Source organism: Tamandua tetradactyla, chromosome 15 (assembly GCF_023851605.1).
Source record: "Tamandua tetradactyla isolate mTamTet1 chromosome 15, mTamTet1.pri, whole genome shotgun sequence".
In the NCBI taxonomy this organism is placed as follows: Eukaryota; Metazoa; Chordata; class Mammalia; order Pilosa; family Myrmecophagidae; genus Tamandua; species Tamandua tetradactyla.
In genome coordinates, this window is record NC_135341.1 from 4,975,632 (window position 1) to 4,989,476 (window position 13,845).

The following is a 13,845-nucleotide window of genomic DNA, read 5'->3' on the forward strand; positions in this document are numbered from 1 at the left end:
GGCCAGTCAGGTTGCTTATAATTAAGTTCCAAGACATCTTACTAACCATGTCCCACGTGAACTCTCTGTTCTTCTCAGATGGATTTTTAACCATGACCTTCAAACCCTGGTACCATCCTTCCATGGATACTTTCTGTCCTGTGTTCATCTCCTATGCCTGCTTTACTAAATCCTGCCCATACTTTAAAGCCCAGATCAAGCGCTGCCTCCTCGATGAAGCTGTACCCTCACCCGTTTTTTAAAATTTTATTGCGGTAAAATATATATAACATAAAATTTCCCATTTGAAGTATTTTTAAGTGTACAAGTCAATGACATTTATTACATTTGCAATGTTGTGCAGCTATCATCACCATCCGTTTCCAAAACTCTTTTATCATCCCAAACAAAAGTTTTCAGTACCCATAAGTATTAATCCCCATCCCCCTTTACTCCCAGCCCCTGATAGCCTCTAATCTATTTCCTGTTCCTATGAATTTGCTAATGTAAGTGGAATCATATTTGTCCTTTGGTATCTGGCCTGTTTCACTTAGCATAATGTTTTCAAGATTGATCCATGTTACAGCATGTATCATAACTTCCTTCCTTTTACAACTGAATAATACTCCGTTTTATGGATATAACATTTTATTTATCCATTAATCTGTTGATGAACTCTTGGGTTGTTTCCATCTTTTTTCCATTGTCAATAACGCTGCTATGATTGTATATATCTGGTTAAGTCCCTGTTTTCAGTTCTTTTGGGTATATACCTAAGAGTAGAATTGCTAGGTCATATAGTAATTCTATGTTTCACTTTTGGAGGAATCATCTCATTGTTTTCCATAGCTGCTGCACCATTTTATATCATCATCAGCAGTGTATGAGAGTTCGGGCTTCTCCTTACTCTGGTCAACACTTGGTATTTTCGGTTTTTTTTAATAATAGCTGTACTTGTGGATATGAAATGGTATCTCTCTGGGGTTTTGATTTGCATTACCCTGATGGCTAATGATGGTGAATACCTTTTCAGTACTTATTGTCCATCTGTATATCTTCTTTGGAGAAATGTCTTTTCAAGTCCTTTACTCGTTCTTAATTGTGTTTTTCATCAAAAGTCCTTCACCCATTTTTAATTGTTTTTCATCAAAGTCCTTTTTTGAATTATCTTCTCTTCCTCTTCAGAACTCATTCTTTGGTGGTAACTCAATTGGAAATATTACATTACATTGTTCATCTTTCACAAATAAATATTGCTGCCACCCCAACCAGACTCTAAGCCCCTTGGGGACAAGGGCATGACCTCATGTTTTATTGTATCCATCATAAAAACAGCACATGCTTTAGATGCAGTATGCCTTCATGTAGTTGGTTGTGAATTATTTTTTTCAATTCTATGATTTTCATGCTGAATTGAAGAAAATTTTGCTGACAGAACTTTGAGACAGAAAAACCCAACTGGTATAAGGAAAGATAAAACCCACTGTCTCTGTATTGGTCTCCAGTGAAAAGTTAGTGTTTCTAATACTTGCATACAGTGATAGTTCTGATTAAACACTCTGAAAATCCATACACAATAGTGAATCCCTTTTATTTATAGTTGGAAAAAGAGAGACCCCACATTGAGTTGAAGGTCAAATTCTTGCAGCTGGTTATTTTCAAGGGCAGCGTTAGAGCACCGAGGTTGCAAGATGCCAGCTCCAAGTTGGATATATTGTATGACAGTGTACTGGACTTGAACTTTCATACTCTCCTCCTACTTCCAAAGAAAATGAAAACCATTTGAGGTCAGAGGCTAGGGCTTTGTAATTCTATCTTTGTCCCCTTTAATAAGTTGGCCCTTCGCAAATACTAGATTTCTATAAGTAGGTGATGAATGTTTTCAGTGATAGATAAGAAGTTTGTAATCACTATCGTGTCAAAACAAGTAGGCCATTCAGAAGCTATCATGGCAGTGCTTTTTTTCTTGTTATTTTTGACCATTTAGGGTCTCCTGGAACCTCAATTGTTAATTTAACTTGCATCACTAACACTGTACCAAGTGATGACCCGTACTTTCGACCATACCAAGTTTCTCTTCGCTGCACCTGGCTTGTTGGTGAGGAAGCCCCTGAGGATACACAGTACTTCTTCTACTATAGGTTAGTACTTGTTTTTTGTTTGTTTGTTTTTGTATGCTATATGGCAGGTCACATTTCATTCTTTTTCTCTGTGAGTATCCCCTTATTGCAGCACCAATTGTTGAATTTTTTTCCTGTCTGGTATTCTGTTTGTTTGTTTTGCTTACTTGTTTGTTTGGGAAGCGCATGGGCCAGGAACCAAACCCGGGTCTCCCACATGGCAGGTGAGAAATCTAGCCCTGAACTACCCTTGTAGCTCTGGTACTTGTTTTGACTTGTGCAAATGGGTTGTTTCCTCCAGCCTTAGAAAACTTATGAATGTTCCAATATAGGTATGGTTCTTGGACAGAAGAATGCCAAGAATATAGCAAAGACCCGTTGAACAGAAATATCGCATGCTGGTTTCCAAGGACGTTTATCAGTAGCAAAGGACGTGAGCAGCTCATAGTGCATGTTAATGGCTCGAGCAGGCAGGCTACAATCAAACCATTTGATCAGCTGTTTGCTCTTCATTCCATTGGTAAGACTGACTTAAATTACCCAAAGTTAAAATAACTGAAGGGGTAAGGTCACATAGCTTGATTACTTTTCAGATACTAAGTAATCATCCAGCCCATGCTTGAAAACTAAGGGATGACGATTTCTCAAACTTGGAACTATGGATATTTTTTGGCCAGATAATACAGTGTTGTTGAGGGCTACACCGTGCATTGTAGGGTATTTAGCAGTATCCTTGGATTATAACCAGTAGATGCCAATAGCTCTCTTCCCTAGGTAGGACAACCCAAAATGCTTCCAGATGTTTCCAAATGTCCTCAAGGGTGGGAGTAAAATCACCTCCAGCTGTGATTCACTGCATGAGGGAAGGTGAATTTACTGCATAAGGGAGCTATTTAATCTTTCAGCATCTCTGAGTTGCTTCCAGAAATTTCTGCCCATAGGTCCTGTGATCAATTAGGATTACCCCAAATGATGTTGATCTCTTTCCCTGCAGGATGCTCTCTCAGCTCTCCCAAGGCAGCAGTGTTTTCCATCCTGATGCCCTTCTTCCCTGAGCTAAGCCCCCTTTGATTCCTCTGTATTCCATTTAGGACCCCTCACTATTCTGGCCCATCTCCTCTGGACATCCACAGGAAAGTCTCTCTCAGCATGCAGTTCTCAGATCTGAACACATGACTCAAGATTTGATCTGCTCAGTTCTCAAAGCAAGTTGTTCTCCCTCATCCTAGATATTTCTGTTAGTGAAATGCATCATGAGCCTTTCCTATAGCAGTCTTGATTATAAATCTTTTAGATGTCAATGGTGAAATGGTTATGACTGTCGGCTGGGGGGCCACACAGCCTGGACTTGAATCTTGGCACCTCCACTGATTATTTGAGTGGCCTTTAATATGCTGGTCATCCCTCTATGTCTCAGTCTTCTTATCTGAAAGATGGGGCTAAATCAATACTTAATTCCTATGTTTTTATGTGACAATTGCATTAATTATTATAAAGTGCTTAGAAGAGTGCCTGGCATAAGTATTCAATAAATATGCCAAAATGCTTCTATTTAAAGGACATGATTTGGCCTGTGACATATCTACATCTATATCAAATGGAGTTTAGCTGTTTAAAGAATCACAGCATTTACTAAAGAGATGGTACAGTTCTCTTCAATAGTATATTATGTAGGTGATTTTACAATGCCCCTTTTGTGAAAATAGGTAACGAAAGATGCTGAGGAGGATCTAAGAAACAATATTAATATGAAAATGGATACAACCAGGCACAGACCAAAGCATTCATTTTCCTTTATGATTTTCACTTTCTTGAGGCCAAGTCCTAGAATTTCTAAGAGAAATGCTTTCTTGATTAAGAATTTTTTGCTTAGGGAATGCCGGAATAGAGTCGGTGGGTCCCAGTTTTAGCTAGTCCCCATGCTTCATTAGTTGTAAGATCTAAGTCATATATCCTAAGGACACTCACATGAAAATCATTACCACCCATCTCACACAGCCATGAAGAAAATTAGTTGACATCTCAGGGGAAAGAACTTTAGAGGTACAAATAAAGACAAATGTAACCTAATCCATTCTTTTTTGTGCAAAGAAAACTGAAGACCCCCCTCCCCACTCCCCAAAAAACACAAAGAAAAAGACACACAAAATAGAAGGAAACAAAAGCCCACAAAGGGGAAGTGATTTGCCCAGGGCCACACACCTGCTCACAGGTAGAGACAGGACTTGGTTGGAGCTCCAGGGCAACGTACACTCCCCAAGGTTGGGTTTATCCTTGGCTTTGTCCAGCTGGAGAAGGTGGGGCTTTGGGAAGAGATGCCCAGGAAGGGATTCAACCATTTAGTTCCATTTGGTGCAGGAATCTTTGAAGTGCACAGTAGGAGTCCTACTTTGTCAGGACTACAAGAAAGGAGCCAAATGGGAGACCTGCAGCTCCCTATAACTTGGGGGTCAGCTGATGAAGCTCTGGATGAGGAATACTTGAGATCATATCTTAGAAATGCCTTGAGAAGTATGGGAGGATTAGACTTAATAGTCCTGACCACTGATTCTAAAAAATGACCATTGATTTCTCCTTCTTTCACCTAGATCAAGTCAATCCTCCAAAGAACATCACAGCAGTGATTGATGGGACTTGTCTCTCTATCCAGTGGCAGAAACCAATTTCTGCCTTTCCAACCCATTGCTTTGAATATGAAGTGAAAATTTACAACACAAGGAAGGGATATTTCCAGGTAATTCTTGAGATCATTCCAATGTTTGATGACAGACATTCTTTTAGAATTATTTTAAAAATTATCTTCATTGGCTGCCCTGGTACATGTCCCAATGTATGTCCTTTTAAGACAAATAACTGGGAAGGTTTGGTTTACCATAACACCTGGGTAGAGATTAGTGACTTTGGGGTAAAATAATGTGAAGAATGCACATAAAAACTCATTATAGCCCTTATGGATACAAAGCTTAAGGAACAGAGAAGTGAGCTAACATTTACTAAGCCCTGAACATATGTAAAACTTTATTATGTTAGTTTATTCCATCCTTATAGTAACACTATTAAGTAATTGTCATTCCCATTTTACAGGTACAACAAACTAAGCTAGAGAGAGATTAAGGAGCTTGCCCTGAGTCACAAAGCTAGAAAAAAATAGGGAAGTCAGTACTCTTAGACTTCAACATCATGTCTTTCTGATGACGTCAAAATTCATATCTTTTCTTTATAAAGCAAATTTGGGTTGATTCAACAAATATTTGTGAATTGATTACTTTATGGCCAGAGTTGGGAGATATAATAGAGATAAATAAGAAGAAGTGTTCTGCTTCTGCTACCAAGAGGCTCAGCTTGGTGGGCACGGTCATCTAACCTCAGAGTTGCTCTACCAGGGTAAAGGGCAATAGAGGAACAGAGAAGGGGGGTGGACAGCCAAGCGGTGGAGATGGGGGGCTCACAGAGAGGAACTGAGTGGAATCCTGAAGGACAAAGAGAAGTTTGCCTGGTGAGGGAAGAGGAGAATGACATTCTCAGCCCGATATTTCTCAAACTACTTGTTGTGACAAATTACTGGTTTTGTTTTTTAAATTTCTAATCCACTGCAGATTGGTACTTCCATAAAATACAATAAAAATTATTCCTAGAAAAATGCGAAACAGCAAAAGACACATAAAACACAAACCCCCAATCATGAGCTTGGATGTTGATGAAACGTCAAATTACTATAAGATTTCTAAATTATAGTCTCAATCTCTGTACTTCCCTCATTGCAGAGCAATAACAAACAGCTTCTGACCTGCACCACTCCAGCAACTGTACTTTGTTGGGGTAGGGTTCTAGGCAGAGAAACAACTCAGGTCCTTGAGCAAGCATGGTTCCTTCAGCTGAGGGTCTCTAATACAGTAGGGCTAACATGCAGCCCAGAACTCTTGGCCGTACGCTTCAACTTCTCCCAGAGTGATCAGTAACATTTCGTTTGGAAAAGAAATGGGTTCCCTTTTGAAAACTGTGGCAATAGGCAATGGAAGCCATTGAAAGGTTTTAAATAGAGAAATATAACCAAATCTGCAGGGAAAAAAGAATGATTTTGGTACCAGTATGGAAGCTGGAGGTGTTGGGAAAGACCATGTGGACATGGGGATATGGAATGTTGGTTAATGGCTACTGCAATAGCACAAGCAGAAGTTGATAAGAATCAAAGTAGGCAATAGCCATGGGGCAGGGGTGAGGGATGAGGGAGGAAGGGAGAAACACACCCAAGGGTTATGAAAGATGCAGGTGCCAGGCACGTCTCTGAGTTGGGGCACATGGGTTGGCAGCATGGTGGTACCAATGACCAGTAGAGGGAATAGAGGAGAAGGGCCCATCTCTGGACAAAATGGTCTCCTTTCAGTGCTAGACAATGTTAACCTAAGGTGCCTGTGGTCAACTAGTATTTATTGAGTGCATGTTATTAAGTTGAAGCATCCAAAATCGCTGGTTTGGCAGGAAAAAGGAAACATTTGGATATTGGCATATAATTCAACTTAATATATCCTTAACTTCAGGCTTTCCAAAGGTAATTTCATTTAACTCAGCAATCCATGATTTAGGTATTGTTACAGACGAGAAAACTGAGGCTCAGAGAGGTCAAGGGCCTTGCCATGCAGTTAGTAGGAGGTACTAGGGTTCAAACCCCACCCTTCTTCAATTCAAGGTCTGAGCTCTCCACCCTCCCCCGTGCTCATCCCCCCATTCTCCACTGCCAGCTGCCACTGCCAATGTTGTTTCAGACATCCTTGTATATCAGGGAAAAGTGAAATTTATTTGTAGAGGGCCAGATTACAAATATTTTATACTTTGGGGGACATATGATTTCTATTGCAACCACTCAGCTCTGCTGTTATGGAGCAAAAGTAGGCAAAGAAAACAGTGTTCCAACAAAGCTTTCTTATGGATCCTGAAGCTTGAATTTCATGTCATGTTTATGTGCTATGTGCTGTGAAATAGTTCTCTTTTGATTTTTTTCCAACCATTTATAAATGTAAAAAACATTCTTAGCTTGAGGGCCATACAAAAACAACTTCAGCCCACAGACTGAAGTTTGCTGACCTCTGCTGAAATCGATGGCAAGTTTGTGATATTGTTTGTCAATGTGACTATGGAATATGAAGGGAAAAGGTGAAGAGCATTATGTTCTTTGTCAAACGCTGCTCCAGTCTCTCCATCTGGAAACATCAATTAGCCACAGCGAGATACCACTTCACACTCACTAAGACTGCTATTATTAAAAAAAAAAACAAAGGAAAATAAGTTCTAGCAAGGATGTGGAAAAATAGGAACATTTGTGTATTATTGGTGGGACTGTAAAAGGCTGGCACACAGTTTGGCAGTTTCTCAGAAAGTTAAATATCAAATTATCCTATGACCTGGCACTCCTACTTCTCAGTATGTACCCAAAAGAATTGAATTCAGGGAATTGCACACTGCTGTTCGTAGTGGCATTGTTCACAGTTGCCATAAAGTAGAAGCCATCCATGTGACCATCAGCTGATAAATGGAAAAACATGTGGTATGTACATAATGATATAAAATATTACAATATATATTATTATATTACATTATAACATGTACAATATTGTTCAGCCCTTAAAAATGAAGTTTTGATACATGCAACAACATGAATGAAGCTTGAAGACATGATGTTGAGTGAAATAAGCTAAATGCAACAGGAAGAATACTGCTAAGATCTCACTTATATGAAATAATTAGAATATGCAAATTTATAGAGTCAGACATTAGAAGACAGGCTATGGGTGGAGGTGGGTTGGGGAATGAGGACTTAATAGTTAATTGGTACCAAGTTCCTTTTTGGGGTGATGGGAAAATTTTGGTAATGGATGGTGATGATGTTAGTATAACCTTCTAACTGTAACTAACACCATTTAACTATATACTGAAAATGGTTAACATGAGAAATTTTATGTTGTGTATATGTTATCATAATAAAAATGTCCTGAAAGAGCTGTGCAATACTTAAAGTGAAAGCTAAAGTAAACTACGGGCCTTAGTATAATATAATTATAATATTATTGTTTCATCAGTCGTGACAAATGTACCACACTAATGTAAAATGTAAATAACAGGGAAAAGTGTGTGTGCATATGGGTGTGCTGTATGTGGGGATTGTGCACTTTCTATAAACCTAAAACTTCTCTAAAAAATAAATTGTAAAAAAAAAATTTTAAGACAAAAAAAAACCCCCAAGAAACTAAAGAAAACAAAACATCAGTTAAGCCCAAACAGACCAAATATGTCTTACAGCTGACCATTTCATTTTTGTTGGTTACAATAGCTTTTCCCTGAAGAGGGACTGTCAACTCATGCAGATTGAAGCAGTCTAGAATAAACTAATCAATCAGTGTCCTATTGATTTTAAATTGATTGTTGAACAGTGAGTCACACTCCCTCCATGTGACCTCCCCTTCTGATAATTGCCATAACTTAAATTGTGTGTCCAGAGAGTCTTTTATAAGACTAATTTTTTTTCCCATTTAGACGGAAAAAATGACGGCCAATGCACTCACCTCAATAACTGACGATGTTTCTAAGTACTCAGTTCAAGTGAGAGCGGCGGTGAGCTCTGTGTGCAGAACACTGGGTCTCTGGAGCGAGTGGAGCCAACCCATTTATGTGGGTGAGTTACAGCGTGCTTATTTTGAGGCAGTGATCCTGGAAAGTGCATGCATTCACTTTCAATTTTACATCTCTGCAATGCCTCACCCTCTTTAGGTCTACTGCCTTTCTGACCATAGACCGATTTACCGTGAAGCCAATGAAGCTTAAGCAACCAAACTCTCACTAACATGAGTGCTTCCAGGGCCCTGTACCGTGTGTGTGTGTGTGTGTGTGTGTGTGTGTGTGTGTGTGTGTGTTCAGCTTTTCTGCTTCTATTTCCATCCAATTTAAAATTTTTAGACCCACCTGCTCTAGGGAGAAATAATATGGACAGATTCTGTACACCCTTCCTCCAGTTTCCCCCAAGGATAACATCTTATAACACTAAAATAGAATATCTGTCCCCAAATTAGACTTGATACAGTCCATCAGATTTCATGTGTTTTATATATACTCTAGTGTGTGTGTTTGGTTCTGTGCAGTTTCATCACGTGTGTAGATACGTGTATCCACAGTCATCAGAGAACAGTTCCATCCTACAAGGAGCCCTTCTGCTGCTCCCCCACCCTCCAACCCCCACTGGCTAGTGATTCATCTGTTTTATTGACCTCAAAGAATCAGCTTTTTATTCCACTGCTTTTCTCTGTTGTTCTTCTCTTTTTCTTATTTCACTGATCTTTATTTCCTTTCTTCTACTTATTGTGTATTTAATTTGCTCTTCTTTCTCCAGTTTCTTAAACTGTGGCCCTTTTTAACCACACCCATCTCTCTGTCTCCCCTCTTCTCTGTCTGTAACCCTGATAATTTACTAATCTAATCTCTATAATTTTCCGGTATTTAATTTTGAATTCATAGTTTTGTTTCTTCTGTTAAAGACGATTTCAAAATTGAATAGATCGGATCAGATCAGAGAGAGAGGATCAAAAGGATTGGGGGTCTCCTGGGTTGTGTGGGCTCTGCCGTAGTATTTATTTATGACCAAATTGATTCATTTACTTGGCCAATCTAAGACAGTTTACCTGTCAGTGGACCTGTGAAGGGTAATGAGGTACCTATTAGCAGCTAGGAATGAAAAAGCACATCCTCCTTCTTACCTAGTACCAGCCAACAGTCCCATAACCCAGAGGTATGGCCTTGCACCTAAAAGATAGAAAATTCATACATTGTGTTTGCTGTTATCTGGGCATCTTGAATAAGAGAAGACAGGCATTTTGTGAAAGAAGAGGACACTTAAAAACCAAAGAGCTTGTCTTGTGTATATGCCACAAGCATGTAGCCTGGGGTACAGCCAGACATGGTTGGGTTGCACTAGGACTACAAGAGCATGGGCTGACGGGAGGAACACGGGAGTCTTAGGTAGAAAAGACAGGTTCTATGCCCAGCCTTGTCAACACTTATCACCTACCATTGGGCAGATCCATACCCTCTGTGGTTCTGGTTCCCAGGATGAAGGAAATAAGACCCACCTTGCTTGCTTCACTAGGTGTCGTGAGATAACAGAAATGACCAGAAGAAGAGCAGATAACATTTATTCACCACGATTGGCCGAGCACTGTGTTAAAGGCTTCACATACATTATCTTAAGCTTTAGAATGTTTATGCAACTTGCTCCACATTGCCTGGCCAGGGCAAGACGGGATTCCAATCCATGGTGACTGACTCCAGCTTTGAGCTCTTTTCTCTATGGCATGACATGACAGGATTTGGCCATCTTGAAAGTACTGAACAAATCAAAGGTTTACTTCAGAGATCCTGGTAACCTGCTTTGTGGTCATGGCTGGTTGAGCATGTGAACGTCCTTCCTCACAATTTAGGTGTGTGTTTGGTTCTGTACTGTTTTATCATGTGTGTTGATATGTGTATCCACCACCATGGTCATCAGAGAACAGTTCCATCCCACAAAGAGCCCTTCTGCTGCTCCCCCCCTCCAACCCCCAGTGGCTAGTGATTCATCTGTTTTATTGACCTCAAAGAATCAGCTTTAGGTGCAGACAATGGGGTATGCAGTGACCACTTGCAGAATATTTCTTAAGGAGAGATTTCTTTGAGGCACATATTAAACTTTCTATTATTTAATTCATTCCTTAGGCTAAGGGTTGGTCTTCAGGAAGGTCTTGGATGGATGTAAGTTGGATTTGACACACATGAGGTAGATTTCAGATGAAGAAAGGCATGAGACATGCAAAAGTTTTCTGAGTTTGCAAGATGGCTGGTCATGCTGAGTTGCTGAGTACTCAAAGGAGAATGGCATCTTCTAGGGTTTTGAAACACACAATTAGCTCAAGCTTCTAGGTGGAGCTGACATCATGTCATTGGTTCTCAGAGGAGTAGCATGGAAAGGTAGAATAGAAAGGAGGACATCAGAACTGAGAACGGACCAACTTCACCTATATCATAATTCCTCCGAGGTCAACCTGTTGTTTCCTTCCCTCTTGCTAGATTGATACCCCAACCTAAGTCCATTGACCCAGCAAACACAGTATCTCCTTCAACAATGCTTCATCTGCAGAATTAAATTTACTCTGCTCATCAGGAATCAAATAGAAGAAATATTAATCAGTCCCAGGGAATTTTTAACAAGGCTATTAATTTTAGCCACTGCTTATGGTAAAAATTGAATTTTTTTCACTTGCATTCCATGAATTTCCTTTTAAAAATGCTTTATTATGCTATTCTCCAAGGGCACAAAACTCATTGGCTCCAAACTACTGATTTTTAAAATACTGGTCAAGGTACCTTTAACCAACATGGTAAAGCTGGAGACCAAGGTCAGATTCTTGGCTAAGGATTCAGTTCTGCTGAGAGTTTGAGGTTTGAAGTTATAGTCAGTGCTGACTGTAAAGAGGTTATGGCTTATAAAGAGGAGAAGATGTGTTAGAAAAATCATGAGATCCAGGTTTTAGCCATAGCTCTGCCAATATCTACCCTATGACCTAAATTATAGATGGGAAAAGATAATACTTCATGAGTCAGATAACTGAAGACTGCTTAGAATGCTGTGCTGAGGAGTCTTGAGCTGAATTTGGGTCATCAGAAAGAGTGGTGGTTTATCAGCAACACTAGTGCAGAAGATAGAGTGGTGACAAGTGTGTCAGGTTTTGGCACACCTCATCCTGCAAATCACACCTAATCTCTCTGGGTCTCACAGTTTCTTTCCCTATAAAATGTGGGTTCTGTATGTCAAGCTTTCTTCTAGTTCACCACTTGGGTTCTTCTCCACTGCATTGCCCCACCACAAAAGTGCTGAGAGGGAAATTATGATTCATAATGAGAGTTTATTTTGAGCTTCATTTTAATTATTCTCTCTCCACTTTAGAGCGCTCACCATTATTATTTCCTAAATAACAGCCTCTTATTTTGGATCTGGTCTCATTATAGTTTTCCCCCTGTGTGTACCTCATTGCCATTTTCTATGGCAAATCCTACTTCATTTACTGCCCAACACTTTCCGTGAAGATGAGTTGATTAATATTAGTACTCACCTGATAAATCCATCATTTCTGGAATTTACTCCCCTGCTCAGTTTAGGATCATTAGTGAATTTAATCAATGGAGACTTTCCATTTTCATCAAGATGATTAATATATGTAATAGGAAGTCCAGGCCCCTCTGGAACATTTTGCATGGCTCTTTCACAACCCTTGAGGATGCGGCAATAATTATGCCCAGCTTGCAGTCTATCAGGCAATTTTACTGCTACATTCATTTCCTTTACACACCCCTCCTCCTCTCCTACCTTGTTTTACAATTGGCACCCGGAGCCCCTGCTTCCATTTTTATTTCAAGATCAAACTTGAATACCTCCTCTTTCTTAGATATTATTAAGTTCACCCCCTTAATTTTAAAAAATATTTTCTATTGTGAAATATAACATATATACACAAAAGCAATACATTTTAAAGTACATTGTAACAAGTAGTTATAGAATAGATTTCAGAGTTTGGTATGGGTTATTGTTCCACAATTTCAGGTTTTTCCTTCTAGCTGCTCTAAGACACTGGAGACTAAAATAAATGTCAATATAATGATTCAGCAGTCATATTCATTTGTTAAATCCTATTTTATCTGTTATTACTCCTCCTTCTTCTTTGATCCTTCTCCCAAACTTTACTGATATTTGGGCTATTTAACTTTTCCATTTCTGAAAGGGGTGTCGACAATATGGAATAAGGGGACAGAACTAGTTGATGTTCTTGGAGATGCTGGCTCCTCAGGATTTCAGGACTTATCTGACCTAGGAACCATCTGGAGGTTGTAGGTTTCTGGAAGTAATCTTAAGTGTGTGAAACTTTTGTAGAATCTCAGATTGAGCCCTAGGTGTTCTTTAGGGTTAACAGGAATGGTTTTGGTTGGGGTATGGCAAACTGTGGAAATCAGCTGTATCTAGCTGAAGCTTGTGTAAGAGAGGCCTCTAGAATAGACTCTTGACTCTATTTGATCTCTCTTAGCCACTGATACCTTATTTTGTTACATTTCCTTTCCCTCTGTTGGTCAGGAAAGCATTGTTGATCCCATGGTGCCAGGGCCAGACTCATCCCTGGAAGTCGTATCCCATGTTGTCAGGGAGACTTTCGCCCCTGGATGTCATGTCTCACGTAGGCGAGAAGGTCATGGTTTTACTTCAGAGTTGGGCTTAGAAACAGAGAGGCTACATGTGAGCAACAGAAGAGGTTTCTGGAAGTAACTCTTAGGCACAACTATGGGGAGGCTGAGCTTCTCCACTACAGAAATAAGCTTCATCAGAGCAAGCCTCAAGATCAAGGGCTTGGCCTATTGACATAGGAGTCCCTACTATTTGAGAGCATATCAGGGGTTTCTTCAGTGGTAAAGTTTAATAGTTCCATATTTTATTCTTCAGTCCCTCAAGGGACTTTGCCAATACTTTTTAATTATCTGCCCAACACACTTTGGGATGTATCTGGGTATTACATCAAGCTATTCAGAATTACAAGCCCTCATTCCCATTCTGGGCTCCATGTGTTTGGGTTGTTAAAAGAGCTATCTAGACAGGTTGAGTTGGATTATGTGCTACAGAAAATTTAGTTTTCTGGACAAGATAAACCTCTCTTTCTTTGGCTCATAAAGTAGGTAAAGTTCT

The 13,845-nt window shown here is 39.7% G+C and overlaps 1 protein-coding gene across 3 annotated transcripts in view; it reads left to right on the forward strand.

The window, feature by feature from the left end:
* The window catches only part of IL5RA (interleukin 5 receptor subunit alpha), a 38,741-nt gene that overhangs the window by 10,066 nt on the left and 14,830 nt on the right, over positions 1 to 13,845 (forward strand). For all 3 annotated transcript variants that reach the window (XM_077128660.1, XM_077128661.1, XM_077128659.1), the window contains 4 exons: positions 1,967 to 2,120; positions 2,432 to 2,619; positions 4,688 to 4,833; positions 8,628 to 8,766. In XM_077128660.1, the coding sequence (XP_076984775.1) occupies positions 1,967 to 2,120; positions 2,432 to 2,619; positions 4,688 to 4,833; positions 8,628 to 8,766 (627 nt within the window). The remainder of the gene's footprint in view (positions 1 to 1,966; positions 2,121 to 2,431; positions 2,620 to 4,687; positions 4,834 to 8,627; positions 8,767 to 13,845) is intronic.